This window comes from Callorhinus ursinus, unplaced genomic scaffold (genome assembly GCF_003265705.2).
Source record: "Callorhinus ursinus isolate GAN/ISIS: 27379988/994484 unplaced genomic scaffold, GSC_fseal_2.0 scaffold36, whole genome shotgun sequence".
Classification (NCBI taxonomy): domain Eukaryota; kingdom Metazoa; phylum Chordata; class Mammalia; order Carnivora; family Otariidae; genus Callorhinus; species Callorhinus ursinus.
This window is the reverse complement of record NW_027397098.1, coordinates 1706827-1727577: the sequence shown is the minus strand read 5'-3', so window position 1 is coordinate 1727577 and position 20751 is coordinate 1706827. Positions and strand designations below refer to the sequence as shown.

General features: G+C 37.4%; 1 protein-coding gene across 6 annotated transcripts in view; it reads right to left on the bottom strand.

Annotated features, from left to right (window-relative positions):
• Window positions 1–20751, bottom strand: part of MINDY3 (MINDY lysine 48 deubiquitinase 3) — an 86028-nt gene that overhangs the window by 27092 nt on the left and 38185 nt on the right. For 4 of the 6 annotated variants that reach the window (XR_012374562.1, XM_073879873.1, XM_073879872.1 and 1 more), the window contains exons 9-10: window positions 19206–19276; window positions 14255–14335 (exon numbers count right to left, since the gene is read on the bottom strand). Coding sequence is in view for 5 of the 6 variants with exons in the window: in XM_073879873.1 (XP_073735974.1) it covers window positions 14255–14335; window positions 19206–19276 (152 nt within the window). In the remaining variant the exon portion in view is untranslated. The remainder of the gene's footprint in view (window positions 1–14254; window positions 14336–19205; window positions 19277–20751) is intronic. The other 2 variants (XM_073879874.1, XM_025853551.2) reach the window with 1 other exon arrangement.

The following is a 20751-nucleotide window of genomic DNA, read 5'->3' as shown; positions in this document are numbered from 1 at the left end:
GTATAGTCTTCCCAACTGATTACTGGCTTGCCTAGTTTGACTGTTTACAATGCTTTTTAGATTAGCATAGAAAATGATCTTTTGTTAAAGGCTGTTTAAGTTTATGTAATGTTTAAACGTTTATGGAGGAGATCTGGGAAAGTTATAAAACCACCTATTCCCATTAAGGTGTTCCATGTTGAACACTTTACCTTTCTAATTTGATTTAAAAATGACAAATGCCAACACTAATTTTGGCCAATTTATTTAAAGACTTCTGAACAAGGTTCCTGGTTTAAGGATCTTGAACAGAATGATCCATGTGGTGAATTTGGTAATATATTAAATGTCAAATGTATTTCATACTTGCATAGCACGTTTGAGTGGGAAGTAAAGAATTCATTCGACTGAGAAAGTGTCCTTTATAATCTTAAGACAAAGTATTTTAGTGAGAGATACAACTGCTCTATTTTTCTCGCTGACCATAAAGGATGAAGTTAAAGAGAACTCTCATCTAACAGCGTTAAGTGTGAGGAATAATGCGAGAACTTTACCTTTCAGGTTTCCATTTCTAGGACTTCATGTAGCAATAGCTTTTATATATTTAATACTTTTTTTTGCATACAACTACGCACACACCCACAATGTTCTGAATACTGGCTGGCAAGCCTGTGAAATGGTAAAGACCTAGGTTGTATGTTTATGGTCACAATCTACTGGAAGAGAGAAAAATATGCTACTATATGCTTATGTTGATGAATAGTATTAAGAAAATTACCTCCTAAAATAAAATCCAAACATACATCAACCCCCCGCCCTCAGAAAACCACTGAGTTATAAATAGTTTCTAATGATGTAATTCCAAGTTATGCAAGTCAATAAGGCTAGCTGTAAGCATTTTCTTTTCTTTATCACTAGCTTTATTAAGTAGAACAAAATTTCCACAGTTATTGCATCTGAAACTCTTTTAGGTACCTCCACTGGGAAAAGATACTAAACCTAATAGTTATTTAAATAGTGTTTTAGTTATTTAAACTCTGATTTACCATCAAAATTATTTTTACTCTAAAAGTAGTTCTCTACTTGGTCAAATATAATCAGATGCTTTTATCAGAGAAATGTCAGAACAATTTCAATTTAGCCAATTTACTGGCCAACAGGGATTGCTAAACAATACAGCTTTTTAAAATTATCTAGCCTCAACCAACTTTCCTTAGCTGACAAAGTGCTATAGAAGAGAAGGGGGGAAAAGAAAGCCAAGCTGTAATGGGACTATCCAATATCCTATAGCCATGTAACAAGTAGCTCTCTTTCATGTAGTTCTGTCTGCACTACTCCTATAATTATTCGCCGTTCACCATAAACCTTTTAAAATGTCGTAACATTAGCTATCCTTCTAAACACCTACTGAAATATAAGGCAGGCCTGTGTTCAGTTCGTTGGCTAGGTATAAGGAGCTCATGACTGAAAAAAGGTCTTTAAAGTTTATTCATTATACCTTTCATCATTATCAAGATAAATCTCCTAAGTAATCAAAGAACCTTTAAGAGTTTTACCTAACTTCAGGAATGATCACACATATGTAACAACATTTTAGCTGGCAGACAACATTTCATAGTGCCATGAAGAGCTCTTCAAAAGAAAAAAGTTAACTGGTACATAATTTCCCTTTAAGCTTTAAGTAATGTTGCGCTCTAAAATCACTTTATATTTCATATTGACTCAAACTCACTAACTATACTTCTGGAAATATTTTGGGAATCACTACGAAACCAATTTTAAATCAATCACCAAATGCTCTCAAGTACATAATACTCTTCAGTGCAAATGTCAGAAACAATTCAGGTACTGCCACGTCAACTGAAAGTAGCTAGGACAGTGGACTTTTTCCTTATTCTTCCATTACTTCTCCCAAAATGGGCAAAAGCCCCTGGCTCTCTCCACAAAAGCCTGCTGCTGTGTAGTGCTGATCTGTGTTGCACTAGCAGAGAAGTCACGGAAGGAACATAAAGAAAAGCCCTTCAAGGTTCTTTCTCCAAAAAAACCACTCTAAATGTACAAGCAGAAATACGGCAGTAGGAGGAAGTCTCCGATGGACATGATTAGAATCATTACTATTATTAATACTAATGAATGCGCTTCTTTTTCTCCCTATTGTCGTAACTATACAACTCACCCTAATAATCCTTCCAGCCTTTCTCAACTGGTTTCTGCCAAAGAATTCATCCCTAAGGCCCAAGGCATCCACTTTGAGTAATGACTCTGCTGGGTTATCTATAATCATTTTCTGTGTTCTCTTGCTTAGGTCAAGAAGCAGGTGGAGAAGGAGCTGTTAGCCTTTCAACTACTGAATTTCATGAAGAGAACGGCTAGCCTAAGCCACTCCTCTCTCCGCACATGAATACCTGCATAATTCAAGAAAACTGATTTTGTGACTTCTTTAAATGGTTTAATAGTCAATGATCACCTGGATAAAAATAAATCAGAAAATTCCTCCTTATTTCTAAGTAAAGACTCTGTATCATTTGAATCATTCTAAAATCAGTTAAATCACCTGGACACAAAGTAACTTCTGGTGCTGGGTGATTGTTGTTCTCAATTTCCTGCGCCTCCCTGCCTTATAACAGGAGGATTATTTATCACGGCCTGTGGCTATGGGCTGTGAAGTACCTTTCTGGGAGGGGTCTACTTCCTACCCTCACTGACATCAGGTTTGGCCAGGTGACTTCTTTTGGCCCGAGCAATATAAGCAAAAGTGACATTCTGCTAGCTCCTAGACGCTTTAAGTGCCCACCCGTGGCTTTGCCAAGTGTCTTTCTCTTTTCCCTCCACCCCCCGAGAATTGCACATTTCTGACAGGCTGCTCCTTCAGTCCAGATCTTAGAATGAAGAAGGCACATGGAACACACCTGCAGCCACCATGTAAACTAAGAGAGAACTAAGCTCTGGTGTGTGTTTGGGGAGAAGGGGTACGGTGGGAGCGGTGTACCCAGTATAGGCAAATACAGGGTGCACGGTCTGTAGAGGATTGAAATATAACACAACTCACCTTGTTGAAATGCTTTTATAATCACCAACACAGGCAGGGAAATCTAAATAATTCTAGTGGTCTAATATCCCTCCTGCCTGGGGTGGACTGCTCTCATTGCCTCCTTCTTGAATATGGAATAAATCACTGAAATTTCCGGGTTGTTACTTCAAGAAACTGGCAAAAGGAATTAAAATGATTCTGGCCGGGGCTTTATTTTGCTTGTGCCACGTGTATATTTGCCATTCCTGTTCATAGTTGGCCTACCTTTTCCTCTTGTCTTTCCCTTCATGTTTACCCTCTGACATTGACTGTAATACTGTAAGCTGCATAAAGGGGAATCTCCACATACACAGACTTTCTACGTTTTGTATGAAAATGAATGCCTACAAAGATTACACTGTAGTCCACATAACACTGTGTAATTTAAGCTTGGCAGGCTTGCATTAGTTATCACTGCAAAGGGACAACCCTGACCATACACCCTTCTCTCGCCCACAAATCCTTTCTCCTTTTATATTATTTGAAACAGGGTTCGACTATGAAAAATAGTCACAATATTCAAATTTCTAATACTCTTTTAAGTTTTATCAGAGCTTTACGGAAAAGTTCTTCTTGTTCATTATGAAGGTTATTCTACTTCCATGTACATGCTTGACATTCACGCCTTGGAAATTCACGTTAAGCCTTCCATATCAAGCTAAGCATGCAGACATAGTAGAGTGAAGATGGTCTGGGAATAAGGGATTATTCCAGCTGGTCCCATAACTGATCCCAACCTTTGCTTCCTTCTTAGTCTTCCAGCACAACCAGTATGGTTCAGCCATACCAAACCAACTACTATTCCCCAAATATAGCCTGGACCGTCACATCCCCCATCTCGTCCTTTTGCTTTATCTTTTCTCCAAGCCTAGAATATTGCCCTTACGTCATATTAAGTCAAAAACTTATCATGTCCTTTAATTCAAGTATCATATCCTGTGCACTCACCTCTCCCCTCTTCTGGTCTCTATTCCACCCTTGTGTAATTATTTGTTTTTTGTTATCCTCAGGGACAGAACAAGTGAAAAGCTACGGAGTCAGAAGACTGGAGTTTGAATCTTGGCTTTGGTGTTCACTCGTATATAACTCTGGAGAGGTTATTTTTCACTGGCCCCAGGCTATAAAATGTAGATGAGAAACGGTCGTTACCTCACAGGGGTGCCCTGGGGACTAAATGAGGAATGCGTGCAAGGTGGCTAGCATAATGCCTGACACAGGCGCCGCTCAGTAAACGGAAAGAGAAAATCACTGCACCATGTCATTCGTCTTTGCACTTCAATTCCAGAGGACTTAGTGCAATGCCTAAGTATTGGTAGCTACACCGGGTCCTGGGGGAAAACAGGTGAAGTGCAGTTCGCATCAGTGATCACAAGGAGGTAAAAAGCTGGAAGAAATTTTAGGGGCAACAAGAGAGTAAGAGAAGCAGGAGTCAAAACACAAAAGACATCAAGGCTGGACCATGAATAACGAGCAGGATTTTGGTCGCATTCTGGGTAGAGGGTGACACAAATAAAAGCACAGAGAAATAAACTCACAAACTTGTTAACACTATCATCCATTACCTACATAAGACCTTTTGCTCTACTCTGCCAGCTGGTGTATTTACTGCAATTATTTCCGTCAATTAGAGACAGACACCTAGAGATGTCGACCTATCCATACCGATTCTAATTAAAACTCATGACAGAACAGCTGCAGGCCTTTTATCAATGATATTTTACCTTGTTTGTATAATTGTATGACTACCATCACAAGAAAACATTAGAAACAAATTGAAAGGGAAAGAGGGATAGCCTTCAGTCAGCAGGGTGACGTGACTGGCATGATTAACAGAGAAGCAAAATCCTAAAAATAAAAACCAGACACAGAAATGGTTGCCTAAGGGCATTCACAGTAGTATGAAAGAGAAGGAGAGAGCGGTTTGTCACTTGAAGGAGGCAAGAATATTTATAATATATTTTGAAAGATCTCTGATAAAAACAGTTAAACATAAAATTTATGACGGCACAAATCCTTGGCCTAACCCTACAGATAGCTGATGAGGGTTAGCTCCAAAGTGTGCTAAGCAGTTAGCAAACAGTTTGTGGTTAAAAATTCACAGTTTTTCAATAATTTAAGTAACTGAAAATTGTTAATTTATGTAGACTCCTACCCAAACTTTCCAAGTCGTTCAAATACCAGATGCTATTCTTATGTTAGAGGATAGGTGTTAAAGGCACACAAGACAAGTTATGACTTTAACTATAAAAATAAGTACTTTAGGTCTCAAATCCATTTCCTTTCTATAGTAGAGAAGGCATGACATTGAAACATAAGCACAAACTCACAAATCTACTTAAGATAAATGGATGGGGTGACTAACTACATTAATATAGCAAAACCCAAACTGCAACCTTCTACATGTTACAGAATGCCCACCTGTGAATTTACCTGCCTTCCAAGTTCCACGACTTTGACCCAACAAGGGAAGACACACACACAGGTTGAATTTTCTTTATAACAAAGTCTCTAAAGCATTGTTTCACTTTTTCTTAAAATTGCGTTTATGACATGTAGAGAAATGTATTAATGGTCCAGTAGGGCTGTCCAGTTTTTAAACAGCTAAACAAAGAAACCTAACACTTAATCTCAGTAGTCTCCTAACGTTACACCCAAGGATGAACACACAAAAGGAGCTTGCCCCGGAGAAAGAACACTGAACAGACTCCCAGTAACAGATACCACCGTAAGCAGTCAGCTCATGCAGGAACAGTTACATGTTTTGTTCCTCCTTCGCATTCAGTTCAGTTTCTTTATGTGTTCTGAGTTTCAACAGTCATGTGCTTTCATTTCATGTGTTCTTACCTAAAAGGAAAACTGCTTTATCACAGCAAAGGTCAAAGGTGATACTCTGCACACACACAGAGTCCTTTTTATAACCATAAAAGAGAACAAAAAGAGATGTAAAACTCATCTCTCCAACTTCAAAAGACAGTATGAAATGGATTACCAGGGAAATTAGTCACCGATCTTCCGAAGATGAAACTAGCTGTATATAGGTGGGTTCCAGCTATTTCTATATTGAACCAGCAGCTGTCATCCCACATTGAGATTGAAATGCACAATAAAAACAAAAACAAATTTATTTTGTCTACTACTTCATACACATATAATTCTAACAAAATCAAAAGTATCATATTTTCCTTTTTTTAAAGTATTTTAGTTTTTTTTTTAAAGGTTTTATTTATTTATTTATTTGAGAGAGAGAGAGCACGAGAGGGAAGAGGGTCAGAGGGAGAAGCAGACTCCCCGCCGAGCAGGGAGCCCGACGTGGGACTCGATCCCGGGACTCTAGGATCATGACCTGAACCGAAGGCAGTCGCTTAACCAACTGAGCCACCCAGGCGCCCAGTTTTTTTCTTTTTAAGATTTTACTTATTTATTTGCTAGAGAGAGTGAGCATAGGCGAGAGAGAGTGAGCGAGAGCAAGAGCAGGGGGAGCTGCAGGCAGAGGGAGAGGCAGGCTCCTCGCCGAGCAGGGAGCCTGATGCGGGACTCGATCCCGGGACCCTGGGATCATGACCTGAGCTGAAGGCAGATGCTTAACCGAATGAGCCACCCAGGTGTCCCAAAAGTATCATATTTTCAAATGTAAAGCCCTCATCTTGAATTTGCTCTAAAAATTAATTTCATAATTAGTTCCAATTCACGAGGAAATAATGAAAATGACCCAAATAATTTAATCTTAAAACCAAAATATAAAAAAAGGAAGACAAAAAAAAAAATCAAAGGGAAAATTGATGGTTAGAGAGAAGAAAAAGGTAAGTGGACAACTGCCCAAATATTGTCAGGTGATATCTGGGCATTTAAAGTATACGTGTTCCAGTATGAAAAGACCGGACTCCTACAAGATGATTTAAAAATGTTACACAGCCTTATTTTAACAATAAGAGCTATTTTTTTTAATTAAGGGAAATAATTCAAAAAAGCTAAGTTTAAAAATATAGGTTCTGTATTCAAGCAGCTACTACTCAAAATCATTTCTTTTACCTGTGCAGTAAGTTCTTAAGTTTTCAATTTATCAAAAGTACCATGGTACTTGAATTAAAAATAAAAGTACCATGGTATGATGACTTTTAACATACTACCCATACCTATAAGGCACACTCTCTCACAATGCACCGATCTGAAAATTTTATTCCATCATGGCTCAAATGACTTGCTTGGAGAATTCTCCACCCTACTTAATGGAAATTAAGTTTCCTTCTTTGAAGAAGTCCATTTTCACCCACATCCTCTTATTACACGGTTCTGTGGGACCCCTGCTGCTTGATGGATCTGAGTTCCTATGCGATCCCTGCAGTTAATATGGAGGAGGAACAGCACATAACCTAAGTATAAAACTCCCACTTATACAGGATGATTTCTATGTATGTTTTGCAACCACATTCTCTAAGATACATCAAAGAGTACAATATCATATTTGTTGTTTCCAAGATACAGAGGTTTAATAAGATAAAGATCACTTTGTCTATGTCAGATGGAAGAGTAAGAGGACTTATAAAATGTGGCAGATAGTTAAATTTAAAAACTTAAAGGAGATAAAAAAAGATGGTTATAATCAATCTGAAGTTTTACCCGCTCATAAAGTCAATTATTAAATTTACTTTTACCATTGATTTTCAAGTAAGATTGAATTGTGAAAAATCTCTACCTACCCTACAAAATGTGTTGAATGATTCTCCATGGGTCAGGAAGAGGGTTCCAATAAAATAAAAAAGTTAAATTCTGGGCCACTGGACATCTCAAATATCAAAGGTAACTTTATTAAGTAAACAGTTTGGCACTCAAATTTAAGATCACAAACTTTACACCTCTTTTAAAATAAACTACAGTTAATTAAAGTTATTTTACTGAATAGGAACAAATTTTCTTACCCATCCTCAAACCATGAACAGAAATTTTAAATATGATAAAGTAAATGTGACAATGTTTATTTATAAATACTCATCAGAGTTGTTTTTATTCACTAATCTGGAGAAAGAACCTGTAAGTGTATTTAAGTTGATAAGGCAGAAGAGCAAAAGCGAGTTCTTCTGTTTTAGTCTCTGTATAGATATTGAATACATTAACTGTTATTTCTTGGTTTATAAGCTTAGAGATCTATTGAATTCTTACGATCAAAGACAACTCAGTATTCCTAAGTCCCCATCTCTCCCCTTATTCAAATACCAACATGGTTATATCACAGTTTTTGCTGAGAAAAAACTTCAGTGTTTTCTGGAATCATTTGTTCAACAAAAATTTACTGAGCACCAACACTGTCTGGCACTGTTCTAGGCAGTGGAAAATAGGAGACAAGAGAGACAAAAATCCTGCCTTCAGAGAACTTACTGAGAAAGACAGATATATAAAACAAATATATAGTATGCACCTAAAACCAGAATATATTAAAAACTCTTAAAATTCAATAACAAAAAAACCAACAACCCAATTCAACAATAGGCAAAGGACTTGAATAAACATTTCTCCAAAGAATATATACAAATGGCCAAAAAGTATATAAAATAATGGTCAGCATCATTAGTCACTAATTAGGGAAATGCAAATCAAAATTACAATGACCACTTAACACTCACTAGGATGGTTATAATAATAATAAAAAGGAAGAGGAAAATAACAAGTGTTGGAACCCTTGTATATTGCTGATGTGAATGTAAAATGGTGTAGCTGCTGTGGAAACAGTTTCCCAAAAAGCTAAACATAGAATTGCCATATGGCCCAGCAATTCCAGTTCTAAGTATTTAGCAAAAAGAATTGAAAACAGGGACTCAAACAAGTGCTTGTAGAGAAACATTCGCATTATACACGCCAGCCAAAGGGGGAAGCAGACCAAATGTCCACTGAGCAGATAACTGAATTGTGTTCTGTGCATACAACAGGGTATCATTCAGCTATAAAAGGGACTGAAGTAGTGATGATAACGTGCTGCAAAGAGGACGAACCTCAAAAACATTACACTCAGTGGAAGAATTCCCAACAAAAGGTCACATGTTGTAGGATTCCATTTATAGGAAATATCCACGATAGGTAAATTCATAGACCTTGAAAGCAAATTGGTGGTTACTGGGGTTCTGGAGAGAAGGAATGGGGAGTACATGCTTAATGGATGTGGGGTTTTACTTTGGAGCGATGGAAATGTTTTGGAACTAGTTACAGGGGGTGGTCGCACAACACCCTGAATGTACTGAATGCCACTAAATTGTTTACTCGAAAATGGTTTTGTTATGTGAATTTCATCTCAATTAAAATATACCTGTATCTGTGAGAATGTTAATGAAAAGGTGGGGGGAGTAAGGGGTTGACTTCTTAGAAAAGGTAGCCAGGGAAGGTTTTACTAAGGAGGTGACTTTTGAATAGCGACCTGAAGGAAGAAAAGAATCCTGTATACAGACATCTGAGGCAGGATCATTTTAAGCAAAGGGAACAGCACATGCAAAGGGCTTGCCTCATTCCTTAGAGGAAAGATCAGCGTGGCCAAGCAAGACAGGAAGGGGGAGTAGTGGGAAATGTGATTAGAAAGGCAATGGGGAAACAATCAGATGAGGTGAGGTAGGGCCTACTAAGTTATTCCAAGGACTTTGGCTTTTATGCTTAATGAAGGGGAACCAATGTAGGGTTTCGAGCGTAAGAGTAACATGAAGTGACTTACATTTTAACAGGGCCATTTTAGTTGCTGATTTGAGAAGATACTACAGCTCCTCAAAGGGCAACAGCATAGTCCTCAGTTAGGAAGCTACTGCCAACAATCTAGGGGAGAGATTTCTCCAATTTGTCTTTCAATTCTTTCAGTAACTTTTCAGTTTCTGGTTTGTCTGTCAAATGTTCTTTCCTCATAGCCTCCAGAATTTCATGGATATAATAACTTCTTACAGTTTTTGGTTTTTTGAAGTTTTCTTTTGAGCCCTATACTGTCCTACACTATCTCCATTCTTTCTTTTTTTTTAAATTTATTTTATTGAGTTCCTTTCCCCTATTGCTGTTTTTTTTAAGTTTTTTTATTATGTTATGTTAATCACCAGACATTACGTCATTAGTTTTTGATGTAGTGTTCCAGGATTCACTGTTTGCGTGTAACACCCAGTGCTCCATGCGGTACGTGCCCTCTTTAATACCCGTCACCGGGCTCACCCACCCACGTACTCCCCCTATCGCTCTGATTTCTGTTTTTCATGTAAGCATTCCAAGCATTGCCCATGTGGGCAGGACCTGTAAACCGCACTGTGGGGTTATGTGGCTGGGCCAATTTTGTTGAGTTACCCCGAACTACAGTATCTGTGTCTTTACTCTTGACTGGGTCAATGGGCCCAGTGAAAAACTGTTTTAATCATGAGTGGGTACATTCAACAAGAGCAAAGCTGCTGAGCTCTGACACTCTAAGATTAATCATTAAAAACATTCATCTCATTACCTTTCTCTAACTCTCATCTATCCAATCCAATCTGTCACCAAGTCCTGTCAGTTGACCTCAGGAATAAATCTCTCACATTTATGTACTTCCATTAATGTCTACCATCATTACCCTGGCCAAACCACATCCCCTGCTTACCTAGACTACAACAAAAGTCTTCTTTACCCACTCCCTAGGTTATCCTTCAGGATGTCTGTTTTCCACAATCAGCCAAGTCATCTCCAAAATGCAAATTTAATCCTGTTTCTTTCCTTCCTATTTCCCCCAAAACTATTCCCACCACCGATTTTTGCTGTCATTGCTCTTTGAACAGAGTCTTTCTAGTCAAAGATCTGCTTTTGCTTCTGTACCCTCATCTCACACTTTGCCCCTCGAATCCTCAGTGCTCCCGCTCTCCTCTTCCAGTTTGCTCCCACCATAGTCCTTGGCTCCTATTTCTTGTCTAGGAAAGGCTTTTTTCCCTCTTCCCATAGTTTCATCTTACTAATGCCTTGATGCTCATTGTAGACATCAGTTCTTCAAAGAAACATTCCTAATCTTCCAAAACTAAGATACATTCTTAAGAGCTTTATAGACCTGTACTTTGTCAGCCCTCATCAGAGTTATAATTTTATAGCTTTATAAGTGATTCTTTGATGAATACCTCCCCCATTAGAATGTATACCTCCATAAGAACAGGAGCACATCTACTTTTGCTCACCACTGTCTTCACGGCACCTGGCATAATGCCAGGCACATACTGTATGCCCAGTAAATTTCTGACAAATGAATATACACACGAATGAGGACAGTTGCAACTACCATCACCTCCGGTGTGTCACATCAAGAATTACACTGCTTTCCAAAAGCATTTTAAAATGTTAAATTACAGATTGCTTTGAAAATTGTGACCCATAAACATGCTTTTTTACTTAATCATAATCAGCGCAAAGAGGTCAGCACATGAAATACATATCCATACAAACATATCAGTTTTACAGAAAAAGACCTCAGCATTTACATTACGCTCCTGTTTGTTTCAGGCCATGGAACATAAAGTGAGTGAATCCCCCAAAAGAAATAAATCCAAACTCAAAAATAAATAAGAAAAACAAACCTCTAGATTACTTTTTGAGTAACAAAACAAGGCCAAAATTACTTGCTCAAATATAGAAATATCCAAGAATGATCAAATAATAGGTCTTAGAATGTAGAATGTAAAGAACAGCGCAATTTATGTATTTTCTATATGACAAAGACTACATAAATACTACTTTATTTAAAAAAATTTTAAACTGGACCTACTAAATGTTACGAAATGTTACTGATCTCATTCACTACTTATGTGATCTCCCAGCTTTTATCTCAAAGGGAAAAATTATTTGCAACTCTTTTTAAAGAACCATGTTCAAACAGTCTAAATTGAGTTGTTTTAAAATACACTGAAGAGGAAGTAGTCATGCTTTTAAGAAGCTTCAGAATGAGTCATGAAAAAATATTTTTAGAAGATATAAGTATCACTGGAACCCAAGTGTGGAAAATTTATGCACAGGCTTTATTCATTGAACTAATGAATCCCTACACTATGTGCCAGACTATGTACTAGATCCAGAGATACAAAGGTAAGTACCAAACAATTAGAATAAAAGTCAAGACTTCTAAAAGAGAAATAAGGTACTTGATATATGTGATTCTTATTATATAGTTGAAGTTGAAGACCCTAAGTAGTGGAAGACCCTAAAATCTCACCATAAAATTCTTTCTTATCACTTTCTGTGTTTGTGCATTTTCCAATCAGGATTATCGGTAGCTCCAGGGATGCAAGTAAATGGAAATTTGAAAATGCTGTCTGACTTAGGAGGCGTACACGGAGCTTGTTCTGTGAGACAGGGGTCTTTCTCTCTATGCACATCTCTCATTCAACGTTTTGTTGCACGTGGTTGAGGTCTGTGATTAAGATGAATGAGAGGGTCCCTGCCCTACACAAGGCTCACGGGACACACAACAAAAGGTATGGAAAGTAGGAACTATGCACTGTGTGATAAATGCAATTGCACAACAGACCAAATGCTATGGAAACAACAAAGAACACCAAGCAGGTGGGTAGAAAGTGTATGTTTCATAGAAAAGAAGGTATCTATCAAAAGACCTTAACAGATGCTAAAATACAAAATGTCTGTGTATTTGTAGAGCTCAGTTGACACTGTTCCTTCCAGTTAACCTCCTGTAAAATCCCTGATACTTAACAACAAATTCATTTCTTAAATATCAGTAATAAAATTTAATATTTAAAATATTTTCATCTCATTATCTTTTATATATGAAACTTACATTGTTTCATAGAATTTATTAGCTTTCCTGTGCTAAAAAAAAATGGGGCTGGAGATAAAAATAATAATTGGCTTGAAACTACATTTTTGCATGTAAACTGGAACCGATTTTCTTTTCTGGAAATTTAGAACACTTGACACAAAAATTAGTCAATGATGAAATCTTCCCTCTGGAATTCAAAGTTGTTTAGTTTTTATAGTTTACATTATGTTTTTAACTTCTCTTCTACTTCAGGAGAGAAATAAACAGCAAAAGCTTTCAGACTAAATTTAACTCATCAGTACTTTTACTACTGTAGTTCTGTCGAAGTCTGTACTTTTTGAGTTATATTTTATAGCTTTTTATGTTTAAGGTAAGTACATGTCTTGCTCTAAATCCACTCACTAGATTTTGGCAGCATATTAAAAGTAATCCAGTAATAAGTGAGAAAACAGATCCCCACAACTTAGCACTGTCAGCTCACTCTTTGGTATAATTTATATGAGTCATACTTCTTTCAGACACTAGTAAAATTACACTAACAAGTACAATCTAAAAAAGCATATGGGGTAATCAGGAAAGTCCTCTAGACATAAGGAACCTCAAAATAAACAATTCTGTATTTTCTCCCTTTACTCCAACATCAGCAATTCCACGTTTAATAAATGCAGAATGACGACGATGGCAGTGAGGATGATGATGGCAACAGCCAAGATTTCCCGGGTACTTAACTTGCACTAGGTACTGCTAAACATTTTGTATTTAAACCTGACGACAAATCTAAGAGTGAGGTATTATCAGAAAGCCTTATTTTAAAGACATGGGAAAAGAGGCTGAAGAACATTCGGAAGTGGGAAGGCTGGGATTCAAACGAAGTCTGTCTGACTCCAAAGCTCTTAACCACTCCATGTGGAGAAAGAAATACCATCATTAAAGGATGAAATTTACAAACAGGTTTGTTTTAAGAATTTGAAAATAAACATATTCAAATGCATTTAATCTATGTCAATATTGTAACCATATATATATCAAAGCTGTAGAATTTATTACATCTTAAAAGAACACTTCTATACCACTGAACTATTAATAGATTTAAAAATATTTTCCTAGATGTTAAAACTAAAATTATTTTGTTATGTAAATTAGTCTTATCCTCTCTACAGAAGAGCACTCTAAAACTTTTTTAACAGTGACTTGTGAAAAATATCGAAAACCAAAGCTCTAAAGTTATAAAAGATAAAGAAATTATAACTAATCATGACAGAGTTTACAGAAATAGTTGTAAAACTAGAGCAGTGTAACAATATTTTCTTTACTATTAATTTTTTAGATTTTGGAAGAATCCACTTGTTAGTAGGAATACACTGAATTTTGCACAAAGATCCAAACTAAATATGGACTAAGATTACTAGTTGCCTGATGTCACACTTAAAAAAAAAAAAAAAAAAGTCCTGCTATAAGCATACCTTGGCAAAAAATACGGTGAGGTGAGTTTCACTGCCAACAATCCAAATAGGGAATTTTGGAGATTTCAAGTAAGAACCAACCTAGAACAAATGTAGCAAAATAAACAAACAAATGAAAATTTTATACTGCCTGCTGAATATTTGCCCACGAATATTAGAAGCATAACTGAAGTGTCCAATTTATACTTAAATGGAATAATGTATTGTGCCAGATTGCCTCACCCATAAAGGTCAAATGCTGAATGTAAAAATCAATGTTATAAAGACAGCCAGGGCTAAGCTTATATTGTACCTTTACATCAGAGTAACAGTAATACAGATTTAACAGGAAGCTGGAAAAACTTAGTTTAGCCCTAAGAATCATTCTCAGGTTTTACTAAAGTTGCTAAACAGAATGACCACTTCTAGATTTTCAGCTTTGTTCTCAAATCCTTAAACTACAAACTTGATGATAATTACTTTATCAGGAGACCAATTATAAATTAACAAATGAATATACTTACGAATAAATAAGTAAAGGGAAAAAGCCTAAGCACATCCTGTCTTCAAAGAACCTAGGGCAATATAATCTCTCCAAAGCAAAATATATACTCCAAAATGTTTAAGAATATGAACGAATCCTGTCACTTGATTCTTCATGGTTGGAGGTAAGTTCTAAGTTCTACAATAAGAAGTCTCCTTACAATGTACAAAAAGTTACACTTACAGCCTGTCTCATGGCTATATATTGAATCTATAAAAACCACAGTATCCAAAATTTGAGAGTGTGTGTGTGACTGAGAAAGTTTAAAATCAACAACAACAAAAAACAGACTTGGGAAATCGCATCATGTTCACATCAATCAATTCTATACTTTTATGAGGACAGAGACTACAACTTAAAAACAACCTTACCAATCTAATTTGGTGTATTTTCTTTTCTCACACAGACTCCCTGGAACAGGGAAATGCCAAGTGGCTACCTGCAGCAATCAGGGCAATTCTTCCCTCATTAGTCAACAGCCCTGACAGGATGCCCTGCTTTCAACCACCACGATGGCCCTTTGGAATTTATCTAATCATTAGGAAGTGGGAAATAGGTACTCTCATATTCATGGACAGGAGCACCAGTATCTTTGTCCTATGATGGGAAGGATGAGCGGGATGTGATGGCAATGGTGAACCAGGAGAGCAGGAAGGATGATGTCTGGGGAAAACAGAGAGTAAGAGCAAAGGACAAAGACAAAGGAAAAGCTCTGATCATAGGTTCAGAGTAGAAGGGATTTCAGAGGTGCTCAGCATAAGTCCTTCAAATATACGGGATCAGTGCCTTGTCTGAATTCAAACAGGTAACTAGTACAGAGCGGGAATTAAAACTCAGGTTTTCTGACTCCTCATGTGGTAGCAGCCTCTTGTGGTGAAAAGTTTAGTAGTTATTTAATTTCTCTTTTAGAAAATTGTGCATTTGTGTTATTTAATTAAGGTAAAAGCAAAATATGAGGATAATATATGGTAGGATCAAAAGGTAAATGAATGAACTCATTAAGTGTCTTATGCTAATATAAGTTAGAATGCATAAATAGTGCAGCCACTTTGGAAAAACAGTCTGACAGCTCCTCAGCAAGTTAAGCATATAATTACTATATGACAAACAATTTCACTCCTGGGTATACATCCAAGAGAAATGAAAACATGTTCACAAAAAATTTATATACATGGATGTTCCTAGCAGTATTATTTATTACTATAAAGTAATAATAAATTTAATTAAAATAAATATAAAAAAATAAAAATTTCTGCACAAAGCAGAAACAACCCAAATGTCCATCAGCTGATGAACAGATAAACAAAACTGATATATAATACGACAAGAGTATTTGGTCATAAACAGAACAAAGTACTAATACATGTTCAAACAAGAATGAACACTGAAAACGTTAAGTGAAAAGAAGCCAGACACTAAAGGATACAGATTGTATGATTCCATTTAGATGAAATGTCCAGAATAGGCAAAACCACAGAGAAATAAAGCTGCCAGAGGCTGGGGAGAAGTGGGGAAGTGACTGCTAATGGGTTTAGAGGATCTTGTGAGAGTTAAGAAAAACATTCTTAGTAAGTGGTGATGGTTGCACAACCTTGTGAAAAACCACTGAACTGCACACTTTAAAATGGTGAGTTTTAATATATGCGAGTTATCTATTAAAAAAAGGGCACAGAAGGGTGCCTGGGTGGCTCAGGTGGTTAAGCGTCTGCCTTCAGCTCGGGTCATGATCCCAGCATCCTGGGATCAAGCCCCGTGTTGGGCTCCCTGCTCAGTGGGGAGTCTGCTTCTGCCTCTACCTTTGCCCCTTCTCCCCTGCTCACCCTAGCACTCTCTTCTCTCTCTCCCTGAAATAAAATCTTAAAAGGGGGGGGGGCAGTCAAAAGCACTCAGTCACCTTCTTCATTCATTTTATGTGTGAGGACTTGCATTTGTGTTAATGAACACATATGGTCAAAATGATATGAAAATGTTAATTTCTAAAGAGCAATTTGCTATAATATTAAAAAATGGGGAAATGTTCAGATTCATAAAACTAATACACAGTGATTTCCTTAATGTTATTCTCTAAATGTTCAGTGAAAAGTAAATGTATACAGGTTTTCAGAGGGACATCTACAGTTACATACAGACGAACACACCAGTGTAACACAGTTTTTCCAAAAAAGCTGTATCACACCACCCCAACCACTTCCCTTCCAGGTCTTCCACACTCCAGGCCACTATGTATGGCCCTAAGCGCCCTGGAGCCAGGTGTCAGACAAGGAGATTCACCCCTGAACCTTAGAACTCACTGAAATTATCTAATCCACAGGGAGCCCATGAAACCTACCTAACTCCATCCCAACACCCATACCAAAGCCGCCCCCTATGGTCACGCCTCACCGTTGCCCTGTCCGCAGGTATAATCCCCTCGGTGGCCCTGTCTGGTAGCCCTCCCTTGTTTGGAAGTGAAAGTAACGGAGAGTTCTGCCTTTCATCTATCTGAGTACCACTGTGTTGTGTCTGGCCATTAAAAGAATCTTTAATTCTTATAAACTACCAGTTACTGCTAGAACACTAGAGCAATATGGAATAGGAGAATACACAGCCACTACTGTTTTCCCACTAAGATCTAAGGGGGAAAACAGGCATTCCCCTGTTCTACCTAACAGCTAAAGAAAAGCAAAAACATGATTTAGAACAGCTTACAATTCTGGTGAAATTGGCCATTCATTCATTCAACAAATGTTTACTGAACACTGTATATGTACCCAGACAGACAATGTCACCGGCTTCAGAGAGTCTATAATCCACTGGGGATGACAATTAAAAAGCAAATTCAAGATTAAAAAAATAAGTAAAGAGAAAAGATCATTGTAGAGTGATTATTCTTAAGACATTGTGAAAAAGAGTCACTGAAGGAATGGCTGAGGAAAAGGTCTCTGAGGCACCACTTTAAGTAGGACCTGAAAGGGAGAGGGAGCCGTCCATTTACAAGCTGGAGTATTCCAGGCAGAAATGACAGCAAGTATGAATGAAATCTTATCAGGCAGGAAAGGGCTTGGGTGCGTCTGAGAATCTGGCAGGAACCCAGCAGAGCCAGAGCACAGCAGTGGAGAGGGCAAAGCAACTGAAGAGGGACAGACAGGGTCTAGATCAGGGCGTTACAGGCCAGACGGTGAAGATGTCACAGTGCATCATCTCCACACCCGATCCTCCTGCAAAACACACACACGCTTTATAAAAAACAGCTTTATTACAATATCTTTGACATATGAACACTGTATATATTATTAAAAGTGTGCAACTTAATGTTTTTGTATATGTATACACTGTGAAAAGATCACCACAATCAAGTTAATTAACGCAGTCATCACTTCTATGTAGTCATCATTTGTACGTGTGCGCACGTGCACCCAGGCATGCACACACTTTCAGGATCGATGAATGTTTGTGTGTGTTTCTTGGGAGAACGGGATGCAGCCTGATGCTCTGGTTGCCACGCTACTTCAGAATAGCTTTAGCTTGTAAATTAAAGTCACCGAAAATAAAAGAGTTACTACTGTGATACAATACGATCCCTACTAATGGATAAGGGCAGGATGAAACCTATTTGATTATCATACCCATATCACTCCAAGTGTTGTCAGGAAAGAGGAACACTTCCAGTTAAAAGACAGACAGACAGAAAGAAAGAGGGCAAGACACTGTTATTTTACTAAATCACCAAAGCCCCTGAACCACTGCTAGGGACCCAACATTCTAAAATGGAAAAGAAAATTAGATCTACTTCTTCCTTCCTCCAAAATCAGGCCATCTCATTAAGTGTAAATCATTAATGATTTGAACCCCGTTTAAAACTATTTGGAACATCCAATAGTTATTTCAGTTGATGCAGGAAAACAATGAAATATTTAACAATAAATGAGAAGTTCATGGCAGTTCCTAACCTTAGCCCATGTGCTAAAGAATTTAATGCTGTGAAATGCTTGGAATTTGCTTTTTTAAGTGTGAAATCATTTTTCAGATGGAAAAGACAAAAGTTAAAACTTCAGGCATCTAGCAAATTTTTTTTCTTTGCCTGATAAGTATTACCAGTTGTTTCCGTGAAGTATACTGTTATGAGGAAGAAACAATACATCCTTTTCCCCTGGTTCACCAAAAAATAATTTATTTTCAATAATGGTGTGTCTATTTTTATAAACTGTTTTTTACTGGGCTCTGCCCTCTACCCTCAAAAAGGAATAAACCTCACAAATAGGAAACTTGGCATAATCAGCCAACTTAATTCTACCCTTAATATGCCTGTCAGTTTAGGAAAGGAGATCAGGAAAGAACTGAGAAGTACATAGTAAAAGCAGTAAGCTACGTCATCATAGGAGAAAAAATCGTCCACAACAGTGGAGGTGTGAATAAAAACATTGAAAAATACCGTAAAAATCAACTTACCTTACAGTATCTTAAAGCTTCCATTAATGTTAAGAATCCTACAGCTGCTTGTTCATGTATACCAAGAAGTTCTACAAAAAAAAAGTTTGTACTGCATTAACATACATAAATCTGAAAACTACTTAACGTAAATATAGATGTATACATATATACATTTTACCCCAGAATTTTTACTTTTCCCCAAAAGTATACTTTAAAACCTAGCACATATTTATTGTTAAGCATTCCCACCAAATTATCAGTATATTACTACTTGTTATAAAATACCATTAGATCATGTTTGTGGTGGGTGATGTGATACTTCAGATGTACATTAAATGTATTTATATTTATAAAACCTTATATTCAACTTTAACTTTTAAAATGAAGACATTGTCCCTCTGAAACCCAAGGAATGCTGACAAAATAAAGAAGAGATACTTAATAATATCCAGGCAAAACAGCCAACTTGAATTGACTCTGACTTAAACAAATGAATATGCTAATCTTTATTTGTAAAATTTATCACTGTATAGCAGTGAACCTACTTGCACAATACTTAAAACACGGGTATTTGATACCATCCATTTCTCCTATAAACAAACACAGTGTGCTTAAGATTCGGGAAATAAAGACCAACGGAACAAGGTGTCTGCCTTACAAAGACTAAGTTTATCAAGACAGACAAGAAAAAAAAGGCTTTTTTTTTCTGTTTACATATACATATACACTGTGTGTATATATATATATATATATATATATATATATATATATTTTAAAGATTTCATTATTTATTTGAGAGAGAGCAAGAGTGAGCAGGCCTGTGAGGGGGTAGGGGCAGAGGGAGAGGGAGAGGATCTCAAGCAGGGTGCATGCTGATCACAGAGTCCGATGCGGGGTGGAGCGGGGGTACCTGGGCTGATTCCATGACCCTGAGATCACAACCTGAGCTGAAACCAAGAGACCGACCCTTAACCAATGGAGCCACCCAGGTGCCCCATATACACTTTATCCTGTGATAAAAGAACATTTGCTTACTATATTAGGGAAGGTGTATAGTGGAATTTGTTTTTTTAAGTGTGAAATCATTTTTCAGATGGAAAAGACAAAAGTGAAAACTTTTGTGAGGGGCGCCTGGGTGGCTCAGTAGGTTGAGCGTCCAACTCTTAATTTCGGCTCAGGTCATGATCTCATGGGTTGCGGGACTGAGCCCCACATGAGGCTCTGCGCTCACGGGGGAGTCTGAGGATTCTCTCTCCCCCCGTCCCCTCCAGCTCTCTCTCAAATGAATAAGTAAATCTATTTTTAATAACGATTTTATTTACTTGAGAGAGAGCAAGGGGGGGGATCACAGAGGGAGACAGAGAAGCAGGCTCCCCACGGAGCAGAGAGCCTGACCCTAGGACCCTGGGATCATGCGCTGAGCTGAACGCAGATGCATAACCCACTGAGCTACCCGGGCATCCCTAAATAAATCTTCAAAAAAGAAAAAAACAAATGGGACAACATTTGAGTTGAATCTTTAAGCATATGTAGGAATTTTGCAGGTCACCAAGAAGAGAGTATG